This window comes from Austrofundulus limnaeus, unplaced genomic scaffold, assembly GCF_001266775.1.
Source record: "Austrofundulus limnaeus strain Quisiro unplaced genomic scaffold, Austrofundulus_limnaeus-1.0 Scaffold20, whole genome shotgun sequence".
Taxonomy (NCBI): domain Eukaryota; kingdom Metazoa; phylum Chordata; class Actinopteri; order Cyprinodontiformes; family Rivulidae; genus Austrofundulus; species Austrofundulus limnaeus.
In genome coordinates, this window is record NW_013952422.1 from 776,464 (window position 1) to 799,178 (window position 22,715).

Here is a 22,715-nt window from a genome sequence, read left to right on the forward strand (position 1 = left end):
GAGCAGTAAGTTATATAATGAGGTTTATGTGAGACTTTAATTAATTAAAGCTTGTGTGTTTCTAAGCTTGAGCGTTTTTTCTTTTGTTTATTTTTTTTGTTTTTTGCACAAAATGTACATACAAAGCTGAGGCCTACTTATTCACTGTGTTCTAATTATCCCCCAATAAGGAGCCATGGTGCCGTCCCACAGGAGGAGTTAAAGAGTCTAATGATCTACCATAATACTGCTGTTAAATGGGCGATAGAAGAGGAATTACAACGTTTTATTGGGAGCTGTCTCTCATAATGTGTTGAATTAAAACCAGAGTGCTGCTCGCAGGAGAGTTTGTACTGCAGAAAGGATGACGGAATACAAAACTCAAGATTAGCCGAGCCAGAGAGAGGATAGATGATGTTAAAAAAAAGACAGAGAGAGGGATCTTGTCTCCTTAGAACAAAGAGTCTTAATGAAAGAGAAATATGTCCAGGCATTAGCACAGTTACAGAAATGGTCTGAACACTACCTTTCTCCATTATGTGGCATATGTAATGGCTCAGAGTCAGACAGTGTCAGACGCTGGTAAAATATGAACATTAATGTTACAAAAGGACATATTTGACTAAATAGCAGGAAGTAAATTGAAACTTGCACATTAAAATCATTTTCATTTATTCAATGTTTGCAAAAAATGAAAATTCTTACAAATTAGTGTTTACTATTATTGCTAAACAAATATATAGAGATTTGAATGTGTGTGGTTAGCTTTTTGGATGCTTAATAATTTTCATTAAATTAAATATCTAACGTCCTTTTAAAGAATCCTTAGTAATTAGTCAAATGAGACTCCTTACTAACTGGTAAGTAAGAATAATATCAGCCAGTTTGTCTATATTTTTAATTCCATCCTGTCTTTTTAGGTAAATTTCAGATTGTCATCCTGTTATCTCAGCAGTCTTAAAGTTTTTACACATTTTTTTCGAGACCAGATTTTGGTGAATTAAGTGATTTTTTTTATTTTATTTATTTTATTTTTATTTTATTTTTTGCTTCTACCAGTGAAACACTGATGGTACTACAGCACTAAAACGCATCAACTTTTGACTATAGATCTTTGCAAAAATCTGTATTTTATTTCTTCAAAATCAAATTTACCTTTGTTTAATGAATGGAGGATTCTATTTTAAACTCATTAGTCTGAAGCAGGTGCTTCCTGGGTGCACAAGACATGTTTTGGAGCTCATTTGTAGAATGTTGGAGCCAAATTTATTTTTGATTTGCTGTAAGTTCTTCTCCTAATGATATTTCCATTAAGGTCACATCACGCAGGGTGGATTAAAAGTTCAGTCTAATAAATCTACCTGGGGTTGTATTTTTTATGACACAAATGTTGAATTGGGCTATTTTAGCAGCCAAGCAATCTGTTTGTGTTTCTGAATATTTTTTTAGGTCTTTCTGATTGCACATTAACCATTTTCTGTTACCAATCAGATCTAAATCACAAGATAAACAGGGAAATAGAGCTGAAAATGCTTTGTATTTTTACAGCCTTCATCTGTGTTTGGAATATAAATTGTTTTGATTTTCTAAAGCTCGGCAGCTCCTTACTGAAAGCTTGTGGCTTCTAACTATCAGGGTAAAGTTTATTGCAGGTAGTAAATTTGGGAAACAATCAACAAGCCAATTAGACCTCATCTGGCTGCTCATTACACTTTTCATTTATATTCAAACTTTCACTAAAAATAACGATTCATTAATTCTACATTAAATGATTTATCTCGTATGTTTTGAAAATCTCATCATCCAGGTTGATTTTTAATCAGTGGGATTTTCCTGTAGAAATACAGGTTTAAAAAAACTGTATAGACGAAGAACAGAGTGTATTGAGACAAGACCACTTTTAGGGGCTGGACCAAGCCCAGAAAAAAAATAGAAACTAGTGCCCTAAAGCATGCAGTACACACAGGTAGCTAACTTAGTAGCTATGTAGCTAATAATAATAATAATAATAATAATAATAATAATAATAATAATAATAATAATAATAATAATAATAATAATATTGACTAAATCTCTGTGTGAGAGACAGGTAAAGTATTTTGGTGCATAGGCAGATTGCTAACATTAGCTAGCTAGCTTTGCTTTGTGCTTCCCTTCCAAGTGATGATAAAGGTTTGATTTATTCCCCACCGTCTCTGAATCTAAAGTTCCACATAAATTACAAGTTGCTGTACTGATTCTTCTGAATGTTAATTTACAAATATATTCTTAATGATTTATCTAACTAAACTATATTACTGAAGATTTTGCAGACATGTTTTCCCGCTCCCAGACAATCACTGCTCACTTTCTTGGAGTGCCATGTATAGATGGAGCAGCGTTGACAAAAAAATGCATAGTCACGGTTGGATTACAATCAGTACATTTTACATCTATTGAAAGCAAGGGTGTTAACAAATGAATTGGACAATATTCTGCAATTTAGTGATCTTTCCACAGTTGTGGTCTTGACTGATCTAGAAATAAAATCCAGTTAGTGTTCCAGATCAAGTCAAGAGAGAGTACAAATGTGAGTTCGAGATGAGACAGAGACCATTAAAAAGTGGTCTCGAGACCAAATGCTGGAGTATAATTTGGGAACAAGTCTCAGCTACTACCACATCAAATTTGAGCTCAACATCTGTAAAACTATCTGTGAAATAGCTTTTAGCCTTTCAGCGGCAGATGATAAAAATGAGCTTAGATGGTTCAAATCTGATGAATCTGTTGACAGAAAAAAGTTGCCAGGAAAGCTATCATTGTACAAATTGTGCCTTTTTACAATAAATGGAAACAAAAGAAAAACAAATCTTTCTCCTCATTGTCTCCTGTCTGCTCTGTAGGACGTGGTGGTGGTAGGGGAGGAGAACTTCACCACACCGTGCTACATCCAAATGGATGAGGAGGCCTGCCACGTACTGACGGAGACCCTGGGCACGTACTGCCTCGTGGGCCAGTCTCTCAGCGCCTCCACCATCAAGCGCCTCAAATTGGCCATCTTCGGTCCCGTCACCTGCCCTGCCATGGAGTATCACATCAGAGTCTACTGCCTGGACGACACGCAGGACGCGTTCAAGGTTCGTACGCCGCAGGCTGCGTGCAGCCATGTTTGCTCACGGTTACTCCAGAGAAATTAAATTGTTTGTACGCATTTAATAACGTAAGCTTTTCCATTTTGACTGAGTTGTTTGTGTGTGAGAGTGTTTTGGTGTGTCACAATAAGGGAAACAATCCCACTCCCAGAAACGCGTAGCTGCTGCTCCGATGTAATAAGCCACATGTATTCCCCCTCTCCGCTGTTGTCTCATCCCTTCAATTCTATTTAATACGCACCTATGTGGAGGGAAGATAAGGCAGAATCATTGTACCGAGGGGGGATATTGAACCCAGTTATTAAATTTGGAAATGGATAATGAGAAGTGATAGTGATCCTGCTGCAAGGACATTAAATTTGGTTTCAGATCGGCAGCTGGACAAACTGTCCTTGCAAAGCAGCAGCCCGAGTTGGAACTTTTTTGAGGTCAGCGTGCACGGTGCTGATAAGAAGGCCCGTTTGTGTGCGCAGGAAGTTCTGCAGATGGAGAAGCAGATGGGTGGGAAACTGTTGGACGAACCAAAGACCCTTAACTTTAAAGACAGCACCCACAACCTGAGACTATCCATCCACGACGTGCCCCACGTGTTGTGGAAGAGCAAACTAGTAGCCAAGTACCAGGTGAGCCCGGTCGTGCACGCCGTCACATCAACGCCCGGCGGCCATGGCAGCGGTTTGACTCACCCGTCCGTTCTCCCTGCAGGAGCTCCCCTTTCACCAAGTGTGGAGTGGGTCACAGAGGAACCTCCACTGCTGCTTTACTCTGGAGCGCTTCTCTGCCAGCACCGTGGACCTGAGCTGTAAGATCTGTGTGCGCCAGGTGGAAGGAGAAGGACAGATCTTCCAGCTTGATACGACACTCTCAGAGGTAACGTTTGATACAGTTTGCAACAGTGTGACCACATAGCAACTAACAGCACAGTATTTGAAACGTTGGGAAGCATGGGTGTGGAGGGTGCTTCAGCATCTCTTGATTAATGCATAGGAAGTGATATTCTTTCAAATGGTTATCAGTACCTTGTAAGCTGTGACATCAGTCAGAAAGCATGGAGTATAAAGAAAGGGGAAGAAGTTTTCATCCAGGCTACAATGACTAGCCTACAGCTGTGAAATATCAGCTACATCGACGACAATTAGACCTTTGTGCTTTTGCATGGCCAGTTTAGTCAGTGACCGTTTTCTCATCATTGTATCAGCAGGTTAATATACATATACTGTAGATGCTTTCTCTTAAAAATTTTAAATACCCTACATTAGCTTTTTGGTGTTGAAATAAACAGATGACACTTTTTAGTCACAAATGGATCAGAAATGCATAATTTTCTAACATATATATTTCAACATTTATTTAAAGGTTCAGAAAGTGCTTCACAATACAAAAGTTAAAAACAAATAATAACATCACAAAAAATGTCAGAAAGCCACTAGGTATTAATAGCCTACCTGAATAAAAAGATTTTAAGATTAAATTTAAAAAGGCATCTGTCGGAGCCTGAATCCCTTTTTGATTGACAGCAAAATGAGCGAATCAGCGATCTTTTAGTGTAAACATTCCGTGGGAACATTTTTTAGTTTTGTTTCTGTTCTGAGTTGAACCGGAGACTTTCCTAATCCTCTTAGCGGCATTTTCTTTGTTAAAAACGACTAGTGACAAATCGAGCTTCTATTTGTGGTGTTTTTTTTTATATATTTTTATTTTTTTATTTTTTTAAATGTATTTATTATTTTTGTACTGTACCTGCTTGTGTTTGCAGACTGACTTCTATCGCAGTTTCTGTCCACCGGGTGCTGCTGAGCCCCTCCACCCCTCATCCTTGAAAAGGAACGGAGGGTAGAATTTACGTATAAATAAACCGACACATTTTATGATGTAGGCCGAAACTGAGCTTCCCCTCCTTGAAAGACCAGCATCCACCACTGATCTTAACGTTCCTGTACCGACAAGCTACTAGAGGGGTAGGGTAGAGTAGGGTGGGGCGAGACCATGAAGAACTTTAAAAATGAACAATAAAAGTTTCAAATCAAAATAAAATTGGAGTGCTTCCCTTCAGTCCTTTTCTCTCTCTCTCTCTATCGCCTCAGGATTCTCAGAGCATCGACACGTCTCTGCTGGACCCCGCCAGTAACATCACCACGCTGGTCGGGCCGAACGCCTTTCGGATCCCCGTTTCCATCCGACAGAAGCTATGCGGCAGCCTGGATGCCCCGCAGACCAGAGGCAATGACTGGAGGATGCTGGCCCATAAACTCAACCTTGACAGGTGGTGAAGTTAATCATAGACTTAAACACTCAGGCCTCTGTGACCTGACCAAGTCAAATCAATAGTCAAATCTCTGCTGGTGTGCCCCATTTTTTTAGAAGCAGACATTAAGATTGCATGAGTACAAAAAAAAACTGTAGATAACAGATCTATTTTTAGTTTGACTGTGTTCTGCGGCTCATGTTGATAAGCATCAGCTGAATTGAGATTAATTGAGTCGGAGTGAAGTGAGACAAAGACCGACCGACAGGGAGAGAGAGAGAGAACTAAAGAGACACTCCTCTTTGCAAAAACGTCACCCACGTGTCTTTGATAGTGTGGTGTGTGTGATGGAGGTACAGTGTGCAGCCATTTATAAGATCCCAGCTCAGCAGGACGGCCTTATCGCAGGCAGCAGCTGCAGATTGACGAGACCGCTTACTGAGTGCAGCGTGAAGGGGGGACGACTCAAACTAACCTCTCCCTCTCAGCTCAGACTGATTATACACCTCAGGACTGTTTGCAGAACACACCACTTTATGTACGCTCAACTTTTGCATCAGAGAAATTTGAAACTTAACGCTCACGAAAACAAGTATTATTCATTTCAAACGCAACCCACATCGTTGCTCTGTGATGTAGTAAATCACAGGGAAAACACTCTATAATTCGGATATAGCTGTCCCTTAAAATGTGGACTCAAAAGAAAAACAGACAAAATCCACATCCTGGAGCTGCAGTTTATGATTTTCAGCGAGTAATCCTTCTGAGAGAGCAATATCTCTAAAATATTCGAGAGATTCTATCGATGGAGGCTCAGCAGAGAAGCGTGGGGGTTTTAGGGTCTTATGGGCAGCAGTTAAACCTGCAAATAGGATTTTCCAACAGATTATCTGCTGTTTTCTCTGAGGTTCAAGATGTTGTTGAATAGAAATAAATATGGCGGCTCAGGAGCTGCTTCTCCCACAGCTGTTTAAAGATGTTTGGAGGATGAAGGAAGCTAATCACAAAAGGTTTGTTTTTACCTGAGTGTGCTAAAAATCTGATTAAAACAAAAAAAAAAACAGTAGCATAAAAGTCGGCAAAGACCTGTGATGTTTTTAGGTTTAATCATACAGCAGAACATTGAAAAACTTGAAACTTCAACAAGTGTTCATTTTTTTAGACCCCAAGCTTATTTTAATTTAAAACTATAAAACAGATTGGATTCTTTCTTTTCTTTTCTTTTTTTCTTCTTCTGATATCTGGTGAAAAACAGTTGCCTTAAGTTCTCAGCAGCTTCATTTAAAATGTTCAGAATTATAATTAAAAATGACTTGCAGGCAGACCTTGAGAGAAGTTGAATGTTTTAATAATTAAAATAAATCAAAGATTGATTGATCAGAGTATTTAACTGATGAAATAAGGGTTTTAGAAAATAAGGAAATTAAGTCGGCTTAACTGATCAGGAGGACAAACTGGAGTTAATGATCATTTGTATTGTTTTGCTTAGATATTAACCCTTTGTTTTATCTTAAGCGTTTTAAATTAAACTGAAACATTTTATTGGACGTTTGCTTAAAAATACAGAGGAAAACGTAAATAAAAAAATAATAATTAAGTGGATTTTTATTGATTTTTTTAAAATAAACTAAGAAGCCAAATGCTTTGAAGCTTTGTTTTAATTAGAAGTGCTGGTTTATAATCAGCAGCTCAGGATTTTATTCCAAATTTACCTAAATTAACCTAGTTTTTTTTTTTGTCTTAATTTTTTTCTGTCTTAATTACAGAGAAAGTCTTTTGAAAAGCAGAATCTTGGTTCACTGACTGCAGTCAGAAGGAGGCACTTACTTTCTAAAATAAGAAATTAATACCTTTCACCAAAGGTGGGCAATAAAATTTTAGCCAAATGGATATAACTTAATTTTAAAAAAACGAGCTATTATTCAGTCATTCACAATGCAAGTATTATTCATTGCTTAATTATTTTCTTAAAACTGTAGCGTTAAATGTTGGAGTCAACCCTGTTTGTCTGTTAGCTAAATAACTCATTACCCACTGGGCAGATTTTAATGAAACTTTCAGAAAGCAATCCTTGGCTGCACATTTATGACTGTTTACCTTTTGGAGTCAATCCAATTAAAATTAGCTGCCACAGTTAATCAAACTTATCCAACACAAAAATGTCTACAATTCAGTCATTTTTCAAGATGTTGAGGTAAAATTTTATGTGGTGGTAGCTGAGAGTCGTTCATGATCCGTATTCAAGAGATTGTTCATAATGTTATTTTCAACATGTAATTCTAGGCCTTTTGTGTGAATCTCTTCTCTGTTTTGTCCCAACTCTTCATGTAGGTATCTGAACTACTTCGCCACCAAATCCAGTCCCACGGGAGTGATTCTAGATCTGTGGGAGGCCCAGCATTTTCCTGACGGCAACCTCAGTCGCCTCGCTCAGGTACTGGAAGAGATGGGACGCCACGACAGCCTTGTTCCGGGTGTGACCGAGCACTGACCCCGCCCACCCCACGGCCCGCAGGAAGAAAGTCATGCTAAAGGGAGGAACTCGGGAGGGACAAAACGCGGGATGGTCACTTGGATATCCGCGATAAATTGCTCTCGCTCAAAACCCCATAAATGCTGCCTGAACGCGCACTCGCAGGAGGAAGGGTAACGCAACGAGCCAGGTCTCACTCAGCCATGACCCAGTTAAACGTTGGCAACAAAGACTGCAAAAACACGGAGAGTAAACAAGAATCTTTGCCAGTCACTTCTCTGGCTCTTCCTCCCTCTCTCTGGTACTTCGTTTTGATATTTCTGGCTCTAGTTTCCTTGGAAACAGCTGTCCGTTTCTTTGGATGGACTGTGCGGATGTGGATGATCCCCCCCACCCATAGTACACAAGTGACACATGATGAGAGGTCAATGGATCAAAGGAGGAAGACTTGGATCAGAGGCGCTCTCTGAAATCAGTTTCCATAGCAACTCCATGGAGAAGTCATGTGTTCCTTGATGACTTAGTATATAATAATATGCCTATTTATACATCTCTTTTTAAATTTTTGTTCTGCCTATTAATGAATACAAAGTCCTCTCATTTAGTTCTGTTTGACTGTGTCATAGCACCACCTGGTGGATATCTGGTGCAAAAACAACTCATCCTGTCAAACACGTCAGTCCAGAAGGAAACACTTTTTTTGTTTTATTGTATCTGCATTTTAATTATGTTATCCATTATTATAGATTTTGGGGTATTGCTGCTTTATTTTATTGCCTGTTTTAATATGTTTTTCTGAGTTTTATTGAAGCTAATTCAGCTTGTTTTATACAGTTTAGAGGGCTTACTTTTTTCACGAATCTGTTATCCGGTTATTTAGATGGAAAAACATAAAATATTAAATTTTATAATTTGCTATTTACAAAACAGACCCCAATTTAAAAAAAGATGCCGTGATAAAAAAGTATATTTTTGTAGAGCCAATGCAACTGCAAAGAGCTGCTTTCTACCAAATAATTGACACCCGAGGTTAAATTAATTAATGAAGTTATTCAGTTAAATTTTAGCTTTTGGATAAAAGCTGAAACTTTGACTCAGACTTTGATGTTTGTACATCCAGTGACAGAAGCCATCGATGTGTGATGATATCCATCATGTGTATAATAATTGGTGACAGCTATAAACGCGACATTCCTTTAATGAAGCAGCACTTGAAAGGCTTTTTTCTTTAATGTTTGTTCCAGGTTTTTGTAACGCTGTCTATGCAAACTTTGCATCCTTTCAGAACAATCTTTCCATCCTCAGTGGTCTAGCCTTTGCATTCCCTCGTCATTCTTCAGCTTCATAACTATTATTGTTGTGTATAGTGAGAATGTAGCCCGTCTATTTCTGGCACTCACGTGCCTCGACACAGCTTGTGTTTCATCTGTCGAGTTATTGTACAAAATGTAAGAAAGAATTTTTAAGGACTGATAATAAATTATATTTATATGCAACAATAAAAAAAAAAGTTGGAGCACGCCTGTTTGAATTGTGCAAATGTAACACTACGTTTGTTTCACTGGGGAATGTTATCTAAAATGATTTAAAACACAGGCGAGACTTCCTGTCTGAACGTTTGTGAGATTTCGTGTGATTTTATGAGATCTCGTGAGATTTCCCGTCTATCTGAATGTTTGCGTGTGGTGTGTTGTCTTTTCTGTGTGGCAGGACCAAACCTGTATACCTATGATTTTTTTTATCCTCATGTGTGGGGTCTTAGTTTTTGAAAAATCGTCTGACAATTTTAAAATCTTGCCTTGAACCATTCATAAACCACAGAGTCCTGGCCTGATGATGTTGCTCTTCTGTGCTGGGCCATCCTTTCGGACAGTGGCCGCTTTGTTCACCTGATGTATAGTTTTTTTCAGTTATAAAGGAGTAGAGGAAGCCATCTTTGTATGTGAACAACAAGTTTTGGGTGTCACCGCTAAAAAGTTTATCCACCACATGAAGGCACTTTTTATAAGGCTGAGTTTACCTGAATCTCCTCAGACTGAAGATGACCTGACTCAACCTTGATGGATTTTTCTTCCTGAATTATTAAGATGCATAATTACACAGAAAAAAGAAACTCTGAAAACCTGACATTTTCAACCAAATGTTTTTATTTTGCAACAAATATACTTAAAAAATACATTAACCATAACTATATAAAGCCATAAAAAATCTATATTTTCTATTTCTCAGGAAATAATGCAGACTTGCTCTGAACATAAAAATAATAATTTAGTCCTGTGATAGACTTGTGACCTGTCCAGGGTCTACCCCACCTTTTACACAATGACTCTGGAGATGGGGACCAGCTCCACTGTGACCCTGCACAGAAAAAGCCTGTGAAAAAAAAATGGATGGACAGATGCATAATAATTTAACTATGAGGTCAGTAAGCTTAAATCTGAGCTTCTTTGAATTAGATCTTCACAAATCTGAGTGAACTCTTCATGCATTGAGTCACAGAATAAAAACAAAAACCACACCAAGGCGGTTGTGACAGTACAAAATACTGCTCATATAATACTGCTACATGGCGTTAGAGAAGCAGAGCAGGAGTTCCCTTTGTTAGGACCTGAGCAAAGGGATTTTAGCTCTCCTGCAGGGCGTTCCTCACCACTTGTCCACCTGGACGGTGTGGACCTGGGGAACCATTCAGCTTTCACAGAAAGCACAATGAAAAACACACTGACACTGGACTGGCAGCTCTCCTGTGAGTTTCCTTTCTCTGTTCATTCAGTCCCTTCCTCTGCTGGTCAGATGTGCCAGCGGCTGTGAAAAGTCTCTAAGTGAGGAGATCATCTCTCCAGACTCTCTGTCACAGTTTTATGTCTTGGCTCTCTAACATCTTTGCCAGAGTCTTCTTCACCCGCAGGGATGTGAGGCGACAGGCCGGGTTGTGGAACCAGCACTCTGACATCAGCTTCCCCATCTGTCGTAGACACTAAATAAAAACACACGCAGCCGTATACATGAGGAAACAACTGAAATAATTAATTACAATGTAACACATAGATCAGCAGGAGGTAGAGAGAACTGCACAGACATTTACTTTGCAACCCATTTATTTAAGTAATGTAGCGTTAATGGCATCAAAGCACATTAGAAAATTCTGATTCTTGTCCCACTTGCTCCCTGAGCCATACTTAGCCTATAAGACAGATTTAAAAGAGACCTGCTTTTAAATCCTTCTTTATGATTAATTAATCATTCAGTTAGGGTCTTTATAAAATGGAACTCCAATACTTTGGTTTGAGTTCCTCATTATAACTCCACAAGCCCCTCTTTCACCCCTTTTCTGAGCTGTGTCTCAGATCAACTCGTTTTGAGGCTGTCCCTTTAAATACAAATGAGAAGTTTCAAACCCCGCCTCCCTCCAGCTTCCAGAGCGATTCATTCTAGTTTGATAGAGGGCTTTACAACTGCACAGAAACTTTTAAATCACAAACTAATTAAAAGATGTCAACAAGGAAAGACTTGTCCATCCAGCCCTGCATGTTGGAGCCAGAGTCTGACCCAGAGCCAGAGGAGAATGGAGACCACCAAATTGTAATTGATAAGTCTAGACCTTAATTGGCAGTTCTGTCATAGAAAACAGATAAAACAGAATGGACTGAAATTTTTGACCCAAACAGAATAGAAAAATATCTATGCAGCATCTGGAGAGACTAAATAAAACTTGTCTGCACTCCTAAAGTACACAAAAATATAAAAGTGGATTTTCCCTTTAATGACAACAGATGGCAAATTAAAGAAAAATCCTTGACCCTTTACAGAAAGCAAAGAGTTATATCAGATCAACATGTCTCCTTAGAAGTAAATTCATGGCAAATCAATTCCAAATAGTTAAGAGTGATTAATTTTAATGTATGATAAAAAAAAGTCTGGATTGAATGGTTTATTAAGCATCAAATGAATATAAGGTGTGTGTTATGACCTATCTATGGAGTCTTCAAATATCTGTATCATCATGAGTAGTGGTTTTATATCTTCCAATATTTCAATCTCTTTTTTTAATCTGTCATTTGCACTTAAAGAGAGGTTTGAAATCTTCAGTACAATAAATAACGATAAATAGTTTAATTTGATTACATCCATGGTAAGGACAATTTTTGATTATAAAAAATGAGCAATGTGCCTCCTCAGAGTTCTTTCTCAATGTGAGTTTATTCCCTGATGTTTTCCATCATCTGCAGTCAGCATCTTAAAACTGCAGCACCAGATTATCTGCTTGTAATCACAGTAGTCTGACACATTAAAAAAGAAAGGCTTGCTACGGAGGGGAGGAAAATGCATTCTAATTTAGGTTTTTTGATGCCAAAGAATTGGAGAAAAGAGGCTAAAACGTGACTAAGTTGATGATTCAGTGTATTACTCCTCCTCTACATTTCTCAACATCCAAATCCTAAAACATCCTCATCCAGCAAGATCCAGATCTACATCATCACGCTGACACTAGAGTTTTCACAGAATTTTGATTTTCTCACTGTGAGACATGATTGTAACCGAGAATGAGTTTCAAACCAGGTGAAATAAAAGGATCATAAATAAATAAATACCTCATCAGTGTTCCAGTGGTTTGCAATCGAAGGTCTTAGTTTTTTAATGCAGACAACCTCCCTCATGTCCTCATATGAAGGGTCGGAGAGCACCAGGTCATGATAGGGCAGCTGGTACTCATCTACAGTGCCTGTAGGACATAGAAAAAGCTCAGGCATTAGTAACTAACAAATTATCCAAATATATTCGGATAGAAAACAACTACATTTCTCTGACCTCCTGAGATACACCGCCGAGCCATTTCCCAAAGAATAAGACCAAAACTATACATGTCAGCCTTGATAAAGGACTGGAAGGTGCTCCTGTTCAAAGTCTCATCCAACACTTCAGGTGGCATATAACGCTTCGTTCCAACTCTTAGATTCGAAGGAATATCTACTTCGTTGGTATCACTAAAAGAAATAAAAACAAATCATGCTATCTGCATGTTTCAGGTGCTGCTAACGATTCATCTTTGACTGAATTACCTGTTAAATTTGACAGCAAGCCCCAGGTCGGCTATACAGCAGAAGCCGTTCTTTTTAACCAAGACGTTCTTGCTCTTTAGGTCTCTGTGTGCGATGGCGGGTTTGCCCTGAGTGCCATAGATCTCTGTATGCAGGTGGCAGAGGCCTGAAATGGATGAGTATGCCAGCTTCAGCAGGGCCTTGATGTCTAAGGTGTTGGACTTGAGGTAGTCATACAGGGACCCGTTCTCGTGGTAGTCTGTGATTAGGTAGAGCTGAGTCCACGATCCAGTGCCTTTAATGTCCGCTGCTATGAATCCTGGAGATCAGACGGCAGAATACGGGCACAAACTAAATTAAAAGGTCAAGTGGTCTTCCAAAGAATACATATGAGCCACCACCTTCATATCAGAGACAAAGCATGGAGTTATACAGCTGCTCTGTTCTTACCCAGGATGTTATCATGCCTCATCAGGAAGGTCTGATAAATTTCTGTCTCTCTGAACCAACTCTCCTCCTCAGTGGTAAAGAAAACTTTGACAGCCACTTTTTCCTCTCTCCATTTGCCCATCCAGACTTCTCCGTATCTCCCCTTGCCGACTTGTTTGACCATCTGAATCTGCCTGGCAATGGTGCGCTGAACCTGGTGACAAAATATGATTTTAAAAAAATTATGATTTGATTTCTTCACAAGTCTTATAAAAATGATTGTGTTTCTGCTTTGTGAAGAATTTTCGACTGCCCAGACTTGTGTACTGGATATCTGTATCTGTTCTGGTATACCAGCAGAGGGAGTCCTGATCCAGACCCAGACCCGATGCTGCGGGAATGCTCAATCAGGTCCTTCAGAGACTCCCCAGGAGGAATGTAGCTCTCATCCTGCTCAAGATCAATACTATAGGGCGGCTGTGACGTCGGACGTTTATATCTAACAGAAATATTGGATTAGTGAACAGTAAGAAACACGTATTGTAATTATAAGAGGCATTTCTTACCTTAAGTAGCAGAAGACGAGAATAAATCCAAGGATGCTGAAAATGATGAGGGAAATGAAGAGTGCTATGTACTGGATACTGCTGTCCACATATTCTGAAAGAATACATATAAATCAAAAATATTTTAAAAACTTCTTGATCTAATTACAGAGAAGAGTCAGTAAAATTCTAACTAAAGAATCTGTGATGTTGCTCAGTGTTTCCACTGTAACTCAAGCATCTTTTAATTGTTATAGACAGAAACTAGCTCGTCCCCTCTGATTTGCCTCTTTCTGGCCTGCAACCCCTCGCTCTCGCAGCACGCTATCGATCACATCCCGTTCCTGACTCCCACAGATCGGGTGTCCCAGTGACATCACTGCAGAAACCCCAGAGGTCTGGGGCAGCTCTGGTGCTCTAGTTTTTCTGCCTCACTTCTGTCAATCAGAGACACACAAACTCGTGCTGGAACTGCATGAGATGAGCGCTCACACAGCAGGACAAAAAGAACAAAGTAAAACTGCTGTTTTTTTCTCTTTCGACTGCTTTCTTCGGCAGGGGTTGCCATGAATAGTTTTGTAAATGTTTCATGCTGGATGGTCTTTCTGAGGCAACCTGGGCTCGAACCTATGGCCTCAGAACTGTAGCCCTGATCAAACTGCTCCAACACCAAATTTTAGCTCTATTTCTGTAAATGTGATGGAGGTAAAGCCATTTATTCTCTTTTTCAGTTGGCTGTGGTGGCCATCTTGAATCGGATTGACTCCAGAAGTTAATCAATTAAATGCAAATATACATTCAGTTATTACTTTCTAAGAGCTTCATTAAAATTTTTGAGGTGGTTTATGGAATATTTTGCTAACACAACAAACACACACAGGTGAAGACATTAAAGCACTTTTGCCTTTGGAAGGAGGATGTAATGACCTGTGTGCAAAGTCACTGATTCAAGTTTGACATTGCAGCAGCATTTAATTTTCTAGGTTTCATGTACAATAATAAAGCTGCTAGTAACATTTTTTGTCATGTTTTGTTGTACCGATTACTTGTGTCCAAGTATCACAGAGATAGCTAACTCCAATGTTAGCCAAAAATCATAAAAAAAACAACCTTCTATGATACCGGGTTAGCCAAAAACAGAACGATGTGTGTGTCAGTTTGCTGTGGAGTGACAGACGGACATATATCTCCCATCCATCCTGAGGCAAGAAACTCAAGCAGGCCCTGGGGAGAGGCTGTCCTTTTCATTACAGAGTGAGAAAACAAGCCAAGTCTGTAAGTCTCTGTTTCACCTGCCCCTCCTGAGAAGCATGAGCCAATTCACTGCAGCACCACTTTGTGGTTTGTAACAATTTAAAATGTCACCACCCATCACTGGCCCAGCGTGGCCCAGGTGAGCCCATGCTAAAAGCCACGTGTGCTTTAAAGGGTGGCAGGTTTTCATTGTGGGAAGCAAAGTACCTGAAGTGACCAGTGGAGGAATGGTGGGATGCAGGTTTCTGTTGCAGTAGTCCTGATCTGTGCAACACTCCAGAACTCGCCGTAAGCGTGCAGTCCATGTGTCCTTCCAAACACATTAAAAAATAGGAAAATATTTAGATTTCAAAATACAACTGATGAAAACAGATGGATCATTTATGCTTACAGCTGCAGCAAACCTCTTAAATAGTTTTTTTTTTCTGAGACAGTTGGCTGGATAAGTCTGACCAAAACTGAACCAATGGCAGGTCATAAGGACTTAATAGCACCTCGTTAAAAAAGCTTTCATCAAGGCAGAAATACACGAGTGTACACATGTGACTTACTCTGCACTGAAACTGTGAGCCAGCCAGAGCCAAACAGCCTGCAGAAAGTAAAGCCTGACCCCCATCCTGTTTTGTTACCATGGTGAAGCAGAAACCAGTGGTCCTGGCAAAAAGAAAATGCACAAAAACAACACATTAATCACAATCATCTTCAGTGATACAAATGTTGCATTTATTGTGCACTAAATCAGGCTGCAGTAGCTGAATCGACACTAAATCAGTTCAAAATCATAATAAAACATATTTATTATAGTTTAGGAAGTTAAAACTAAATAAGTTATAAGAACATAAACGTGGAAGTTATACCTATTACTTTTTTTATCATTAAACTTTAACTACTACAAATGTCCATTCATGAAGAATGACTATATGACTAAATATTACATTTTCACATGTTTTGCTGCAAAAACCAAGAACTTGGAAGAAATTTTGGACTTAGGATTCATTGCAGACACGATCATTTATAAAAAAAAAATTACATCAGTTTATGACCTAATAAGAACTATAATGTCTTTAAAGTATGTGTGTGTATGTTTTCTGTATTAAAATACTGTATTACATTTTATTTGCCTTCATCTGTGCCAGACAAACTTTTGCTCTTTGCTTTAATCTTTCAACCAAATCTGGACTGGCTAATGGAGGTATTAATGAGCTTTGCCTCAAGAGGTTTGAGGGATTCCATCATGCAGCTAAAGCAAACATTTGTGTACAGATCAACTAATTAAATGCATACTTAGCTAATTACTTTGAATGAGTCTTTCAGCAGGCTCAGGGCAGTGTTATTTCTCACTCTGTGTGTGTGTGAGCAGGATGGTGTGTGCACTTCAACGTACACGCATGTGTTGTTGACGGAGCCTTCGGGGCACTGGGGGTAGCAGTGGCACCGGAGCTTTTTCTGAACTGAAACCGTGGCGATGCTGCTGGTTTCCTCCACTTGTCGCTCCGATCCCTCCTTCCAACCGCTCCTCAGTAACATGGTGTCCAACATGTTGGCTGGACGGGAAACACAGTGAGAGTGATCAGATGTGATACCAAGTCAGACCAGAACTGCCAATAGAAGAGCACTTAAACAATTGAATGTGATTTTTTTTTCTAGAACTACCTGCATTCAAGCCTTTGTCCGTGTATTTATTGCAAGGCAGAGTAAATGTGAAAACGTGAATGTGCTGCTAAAAGCAACATTGCTGTTCTAAACTTCTGTTGAGTATAAAAAAACTCATTTATCTCTGCAGCAATCAGACTTCTTAATATCTGAGATCTTGTGTGTGTGTGTGCGTGTGTGTGTGTGTGCGTGCGTGCGTGCGTGCGTGTGTATGAATGTGATTTCGTTTTATATCCATGGTGCAAAAAATTGCTCCTTGGAGATAATAAAGATTCTTGAGCTTGGTATGCAAAAAACAAAAAGAGAAGAGAAGAGAAGAGAAGAGAAGAGAAGAGAAGAGAAGAGAAGAGAAGAGAAGAGAAGAGAAGAGAAGAGAAAAGAGAAGAGAAGAGAAGAGAAGAGAAGAGAAGAGAAGAGAAGAGAAGAGAAGAGAAGAGAAGAGAAGAGAAGAGAACCCAAAAGGTTTTTGCTTTTGAGTACATCAAATCAAGTCGCCCCCAAAAATAATTTTACTAATAATTTACTTAAGAAATGTATAATATGAAAAAAATAACTTAAATGAAGAACTTAGAAAATACGTAAAACATGGAACTGTCCAAACAATTTGACAGAAGACTTGCAACAAGTTTATTCCTAAAAGGGAAAAATGATTAACCATCACAGTCAAACTGATTAGGATGTAAAGAAACAATGAAACTCTTGTTTTTCAGACAATTTTCTGACTGCTGGTTTGAGCTCAGTTTTGTCTGTGCAAAACAGAAGATAAGTGGCAGCAAAGGAAAGAGCTCTAAAGAAACAAGGACCAATGATAATCAAACCTCAGGAAAATGATATCAAATGGCAAACACATTTCTAATATTCACAGTGAGGGGATGTGCTTCAGAAGTGATTTTGTGTTTTGAGGAATAAAATTTGCTACATCATACCAAATAGCAACTGTTTGAAATGCAAACTTGCAAATGTGTCATCATACAAAACCAGCCTTGCCATTCATTATTCTGCCTGCACACTGAATACAATCCAAAAATCAATAACATACAGGCTGATGTTGTAAACTAATGAAGAATTGTATTACAACAGTCTTATACAATATGTGCAAAACTCTGTTTGCACATTAATAAAATGTGATAAAATATTTACACTTGTTAAAGTGCATGAGCTAAAAATCATTAAACGTGCACTAAGATGAAAAATGTAATTATTAGTTACAAAAATATCGTCTTTAGGTGTGAATGCTCCCTTCCGCTCTACAAAACGTAACTGAAGGAGCATGTAGTCTTCCTGTGAGTCAAACCAGATCTGACAGCAGCTCATCCCTGAGGAGTTTTGTGGTCAGGAAGCTGAACAGTTTTGCGCCATACTAGATGGATGTCTTCCTCTCACTGTACGTCTTGGTTTCACTCACTCAGCCACTCTTCTATACACCACTTTTTTTCCCCTCCGTGTGATTTGAAGTCTTACAGAGAAGGAAGAACAAACCTCTCAGCATTTCATCTGCATTGAACATTCTGAGTTTTTTTTTGTTGTTGTTTGTTTGTTTATAAGGCTGTTGAAATGGCCATTTAAGTTGAAAAGATCACAATAGGATTTTTGGAAGGTTGCACATTTGGTCCATGAGTCAGTCAAGACCATGAAAAGCCTCCCCTGGCAGCTTTTATTCTAAAAGGTGTAAATAGATCTAAGCAACCAAAAACCTGAGCAGCCATTAGAAACGAGACATGGGTAGTCCTCTGGAGTAATATGTGATGAAAAGGCTAAATCAAAGAGCAGTATAAACAGACCAAACGGTGCTTAAATAATACTCAGTGTGTCCTTTTAACCAAACCTGTGTTGCTGTTTCAGCTGGAGAGGAAGTGTGTGGATGTGTTTAGATCCTCCCTCAGTGGCCTTGGTTTCTCTATCACTTCTGCTCAGAATGTACAATTAGGAAAAAAAAAAGGTTTGGGGAATTTGTGAGTCATTCATTCATAATGTAACTCATTTTTATTTGAATATCATCATAGTGGGCACTACAGGAGACAGATTTAGCTCTCCTGCAATCCTCTATGGAAAAGTGGGTAAAGAAAATAGAAAGAAGTGATCAAGAAATAAGAAAGTGTGGGAATCAATCATTTTGAAGAAAAATCTAACAGAAGGGTTGATAACAGCACTGACTGGGAAAATGGAAAGATTTTGTTTATTTGGTTTTGTATGAGAAATGAAGGACTTGTTGCTTAGTCCAGTGAAGGTATAACATTAGATGATCAAATGTGGTTTAAGACCTAAATAAAAAAATCAATATTAAAATATTAATACAATTAGGTTGCTTGTTTCGTCTTTCAGTATTAAAATAGAAAATTTTTAAAACAACCAAAGTTTGACATTTCAAAATCAGTACTCCCAACAATTTCTTATCTGTCTTATCTATGCACATGAAAACTTGCAAGCAAACATGCTTCATCTTCTCTCTCTAGTCACACGTTCACACACCCATAAATTTGCTGTCTCTGCATCGCGGCGCGCTCAAGGCCACCCCGAAATCTGATATACACCAACCACGCATTCCATAGGTTTCTCCTCGACAAAGACACAAAGATCACACACACAAACACGCAACACCCACTGAGAAATTGGGAGTGAATAACAGGGAGATATTCGCAGAACCTTTGATGACAAGCTCATCACCATCAGCAGTTCGGCATCTGTGGAAACGTCTACACTGGATTCAGCTTCGTGGGGTTTCTCTGAAGCAGTGGCACAAGTGCATCTGAAATTTCTGGTTTCTTATCTTCTTTTATTAGTAAAAGTCTGAGCATAAAATATCATTTCGCTTAGTAATACCTAACTCATTCATGGAAACAGAGGCTATGTGTGTGTGGAGCTGCCTAAACACTTGCTGGTGTAGGAATTACTCCATGAAGATTAGAGCCAGCCTAAAGTTCATAAAATAATCCAGCCAGATCTTGCAGAAGGAAATCAGGAAATTATGAAATACCCCTCTGGTCATGAATGTGAAAAGAACTTGTGGCCTGAACAGATTTCTCAAAATAAAGTAATTTATTTTTAGATATATGAACAGAATAAACATACAAACATTTCTTAAAATTATTATATGAATAAAAACACAAGCTATATTAACGGCATAAAATTCCACTCAGAGTTGACAAAAACAGTAAATTTCAGGTGTTGCAATTTACTGGCATTCTACTTGACTAAGTTTCTTAAGTAAATAAGAGAGTATAAAAGGTAATAAAAGGTTTAAGAAATAGGAGGAAAAGAGAATTAGTAATTTTGCACTGTTCTTTAAATCAGGACCAGAACCAACAAACAGCTGTCTGACTGACACCTCCGGGGGCTAGACTTTCTCCGACGTTTTATCTCAAACTCTTTGTCTACCTTTGATGTCTTGATGAAGACTCCACGCAGGTGGACGGTTTAGAGAGAGATCGGCACACAGTCCGCCCAGATGGACAATGTCCGTCATTGACAGTCGTGGGGTTGAGAAGACGCCTCGTCTCACCCAGCGAAGCCAGTGGCTTCAGGCTCGGTCTCTCAGAACAGTCGTTTCTTTTCTCGGCATATTAGTCATCCAGACTCCACAGGCAGGTGCCTGCCACAGGCACACTCAGGGACCCACCGACAGGACCATCCGCTCAAGCCAACAGACAACGAACAACTCATTAACTGTTTAGAACAGAAAGTTAGCTTGAGAGGGAAGTCAGTGAGAAAGGTGGGAGGTGGGAAAGAAAACAAAGCTGTTTTCTCACCAGCTGCAAGTTCTTTATCAGCAGAGAGAACCTTGAAAGTCTGGCAAAAGGCAGACTTACTGTCTTTCTTAGAAATCACACCACACTTTGCACAAATGGACTAATAGTGAATATTAATAGTACACAATTATTAATCTTTAAACCAACTAAGAAGAATGATTAAACCATGACTAATAATAGTACTAAGAAAAAGCAAAATAAAACACATTTCACTCATTTTCTTTTCACTGTTACACTCTAAAATAAAGAGAGATATGCAAAGATTAAATCAATAAAACTTTGATTATATTGATTGAAACCTCTAATAGAAGATTAAATGAGATAACATATAGAACCTGTTGTTCTATTCACTTAAAGAAAATAAAAACACTTTAAAATGATTTTCTTCTTATAAGTGTAAAAAAAATAAAATCAAAGACAAAGAAAAAAACAATAGAAAAGTTTTTTTTCACCAGGGTTACCTCTACACTGGTACAAAGCACCACCCATTTGTACAAAGCTCCTCCCTGGATCCCAGTCTGCAGCCAAGCTCCCGCCCCACAGAGCACCCCTCCCCGGAAGCATTGTTGTGAAGACGTGCTGAAGTGGGAGTGTCCGAAACGGTAGGAGGTTCTTGAAGAGACAGAGGCCAATTTCAAGGCATTTAGGTAGACTACGATGCAAAGTCAAATTTGTTTTTGATATACACAGCATTTTCAGAACAACTGAAGGTAGCATAGTAACTTGATTATGGTAGAGAACTGAACTATCTGCCTGGAAGATACATACATAATGACCCTCTTTTAAATAAGTAAGTACACTTTATTTCTAAGCACGTTTCACAGACACAAACATCACAAAATGCTTCACACAGATCAAATAAACTAAAACAATAAAAACAGAGAACAGGTATAATCAAGAACAGTTTCAAGAAACAGAAAACAAAACATAAAACCTGTTTGAATAAAAATGTCTTCAAATGTTTCAGTGGAGTCTGAGCAGTGAAGCAGTGGGAAATGCATGGTCACCATGGGTTCGAGACACTAACAGCAGCATTTACAACCAACAGAGTTAGTCCAAATATTGAATGGGAAATACGAGATTTTCAAACATGATATAAACTTTTGTTTTATTCTTCATCTCCTAATGTATTGTCTTGTAATTGATTGTCAAAATCTTTGATAGCCTTCCTTTTCTCACTGGGTTTTCCAGCAAATATGCTGAATCTGTGGTAACATCTTTAAAGAATCCATGACTCTTAATTATCTGTTCTCTTAAATTAACACTTGGCCATTTAAACAAAAACAGACATGACTTGTTGCACAACTTTGTGGTTCTGACCCACTCAAGAGTAAATCCACAAAGTACTTTTACACTGTAAGCTTGTGTTTGACACTTCACTGAGAAAAATGCGGAATGATTTCTTAGCAGCTTAGTTTCAGTTCTAAAAGATGCAGATTTTTAAACTAAAGTGTAAATACCTCACAAAATGTTTTAAGAACAACAAGATGTGCAAAACGTTTTACGGAGAGACAGCTGAAGCAGAAAGGTCTTATTTCTAAGCAATATGACAGCATTTATGTAAAATTCTGTCCCTCAAAATCACATGTGGCTGAACTGATGACAGTAAAAATAATGAATGTTTCTAGAAATTAGAAATGTTGACAGAATAATTTAACAGCAAAAAAACAGAACTGTTTCACTGAAAATGGTGTCACAGCCCTGCAGATATTTAATTTGTTTGTCACAAGCATGGAGGAAGACATGAGAACAAAGGAGATGAATTACTCCAGGTGGCCGTGATAAATAACCTCCTCAAAGAAGGCATCTTCCCCGGTGCCTCCAGAGTTCACTCACACTCCAAGGGGGTCACACCCATCCTGCAGGAGGGCTGTACATCCGCCTCCACCCCACCATCAATCCTCCATTCCTTCTAACCCTCCTACAGGCTTCAAAGACCTCTGCCACATAAGACAGACTTCATACGGGTGCATTCCACACCGTCTCCACTTCTCTGCTGCTGCCACACTGACATCAGGTCATTTCTTGTCAGCGTGCTGTTCCCATGAACCTGTTCTGTGTTTACCTGCTGTGACCAGGCTGCATTCTGGGAAAACCGAGATACTATGAGGCTCCAGGGACCCACAGCTATAATTCTTTACTGAAGCAGCCCTGTCTGACATTGACACCACTCTATAATCCAATCCCAAATTCTAAATACTTACTGTTCACTATATATATA

General features: G+C 38.8%; 2 protein-coding genes across 3 annotated transcripts in view; one reads left to right on the forward strand and one right to left on the reverse strand.

The window, feature by feature from the left end:
* unc5cb (unc-5 netrin receptor Cb) overlaps positions 1 to 9,423 on the forward strand; it is a gene marked incomplete at its 5' end in the record, with an annotated part of 69,676 nt that extends 60,253 nt beyond the window's left edge. For both annotated transcript variants that reach the window (XM_014003714.1, XM_014003715.1), the window contains 5 exon segments: positions 2,862 to 3,095; positions 3,584 to 3,733; positions 3,816 to 3,980; positions 5,195 to 5,373; positions 7,687 to 9,423. In XM_014003714.1, coding sequence (XP_013859168.1) covers positions 2,862 to 3,095; positions 3,584 to 3,733; positions 3,816 to 3,980; positions 5,195 to 5,373; positions 7,687 to 7,846 — 888 coding nt within the window.
* Positions 9,424 to 9,977: 554 nt separating this feature from the next.
* Positions 9,978 to 22,715, reverse strand: part of bmpr1bb (bone morphogenetic protein receptor, type IBb) — a gene marked incomplete in the record, with an annotated part of 27,586 nt that continues 14,848 nt past the window's right edge. Inside the window, 10 exon segments of the mRNA XM_014003716.1 lie at positions 9,978 to 10,805; positions 12,421 to 12,551; positions 12,638 to 12,813; positions 12,889 to 13,186; positions 13,318 to 13,510; positions 13,651 to 13,795; positions 13,863 to 13,956; positions 15,303 to 15,405; positions 15,647 to 15,749; positions 16,480 to 16,639. Of these exon segments, the coding sequence (XP_013859170.1) occupies positions 10,680 to 10,805; positions 12,421 to 12,551; positions 12,638 to 12,813; positions 12,889 to 13,186; positions 13,318 to 13,510; positions 13,651 to 13,795; positions 13,863 to 13,956; positions 15,303 to 15,405; positions 15,647 to 15,749; positions 16,480 to 16,639 (1,529 nt within the window).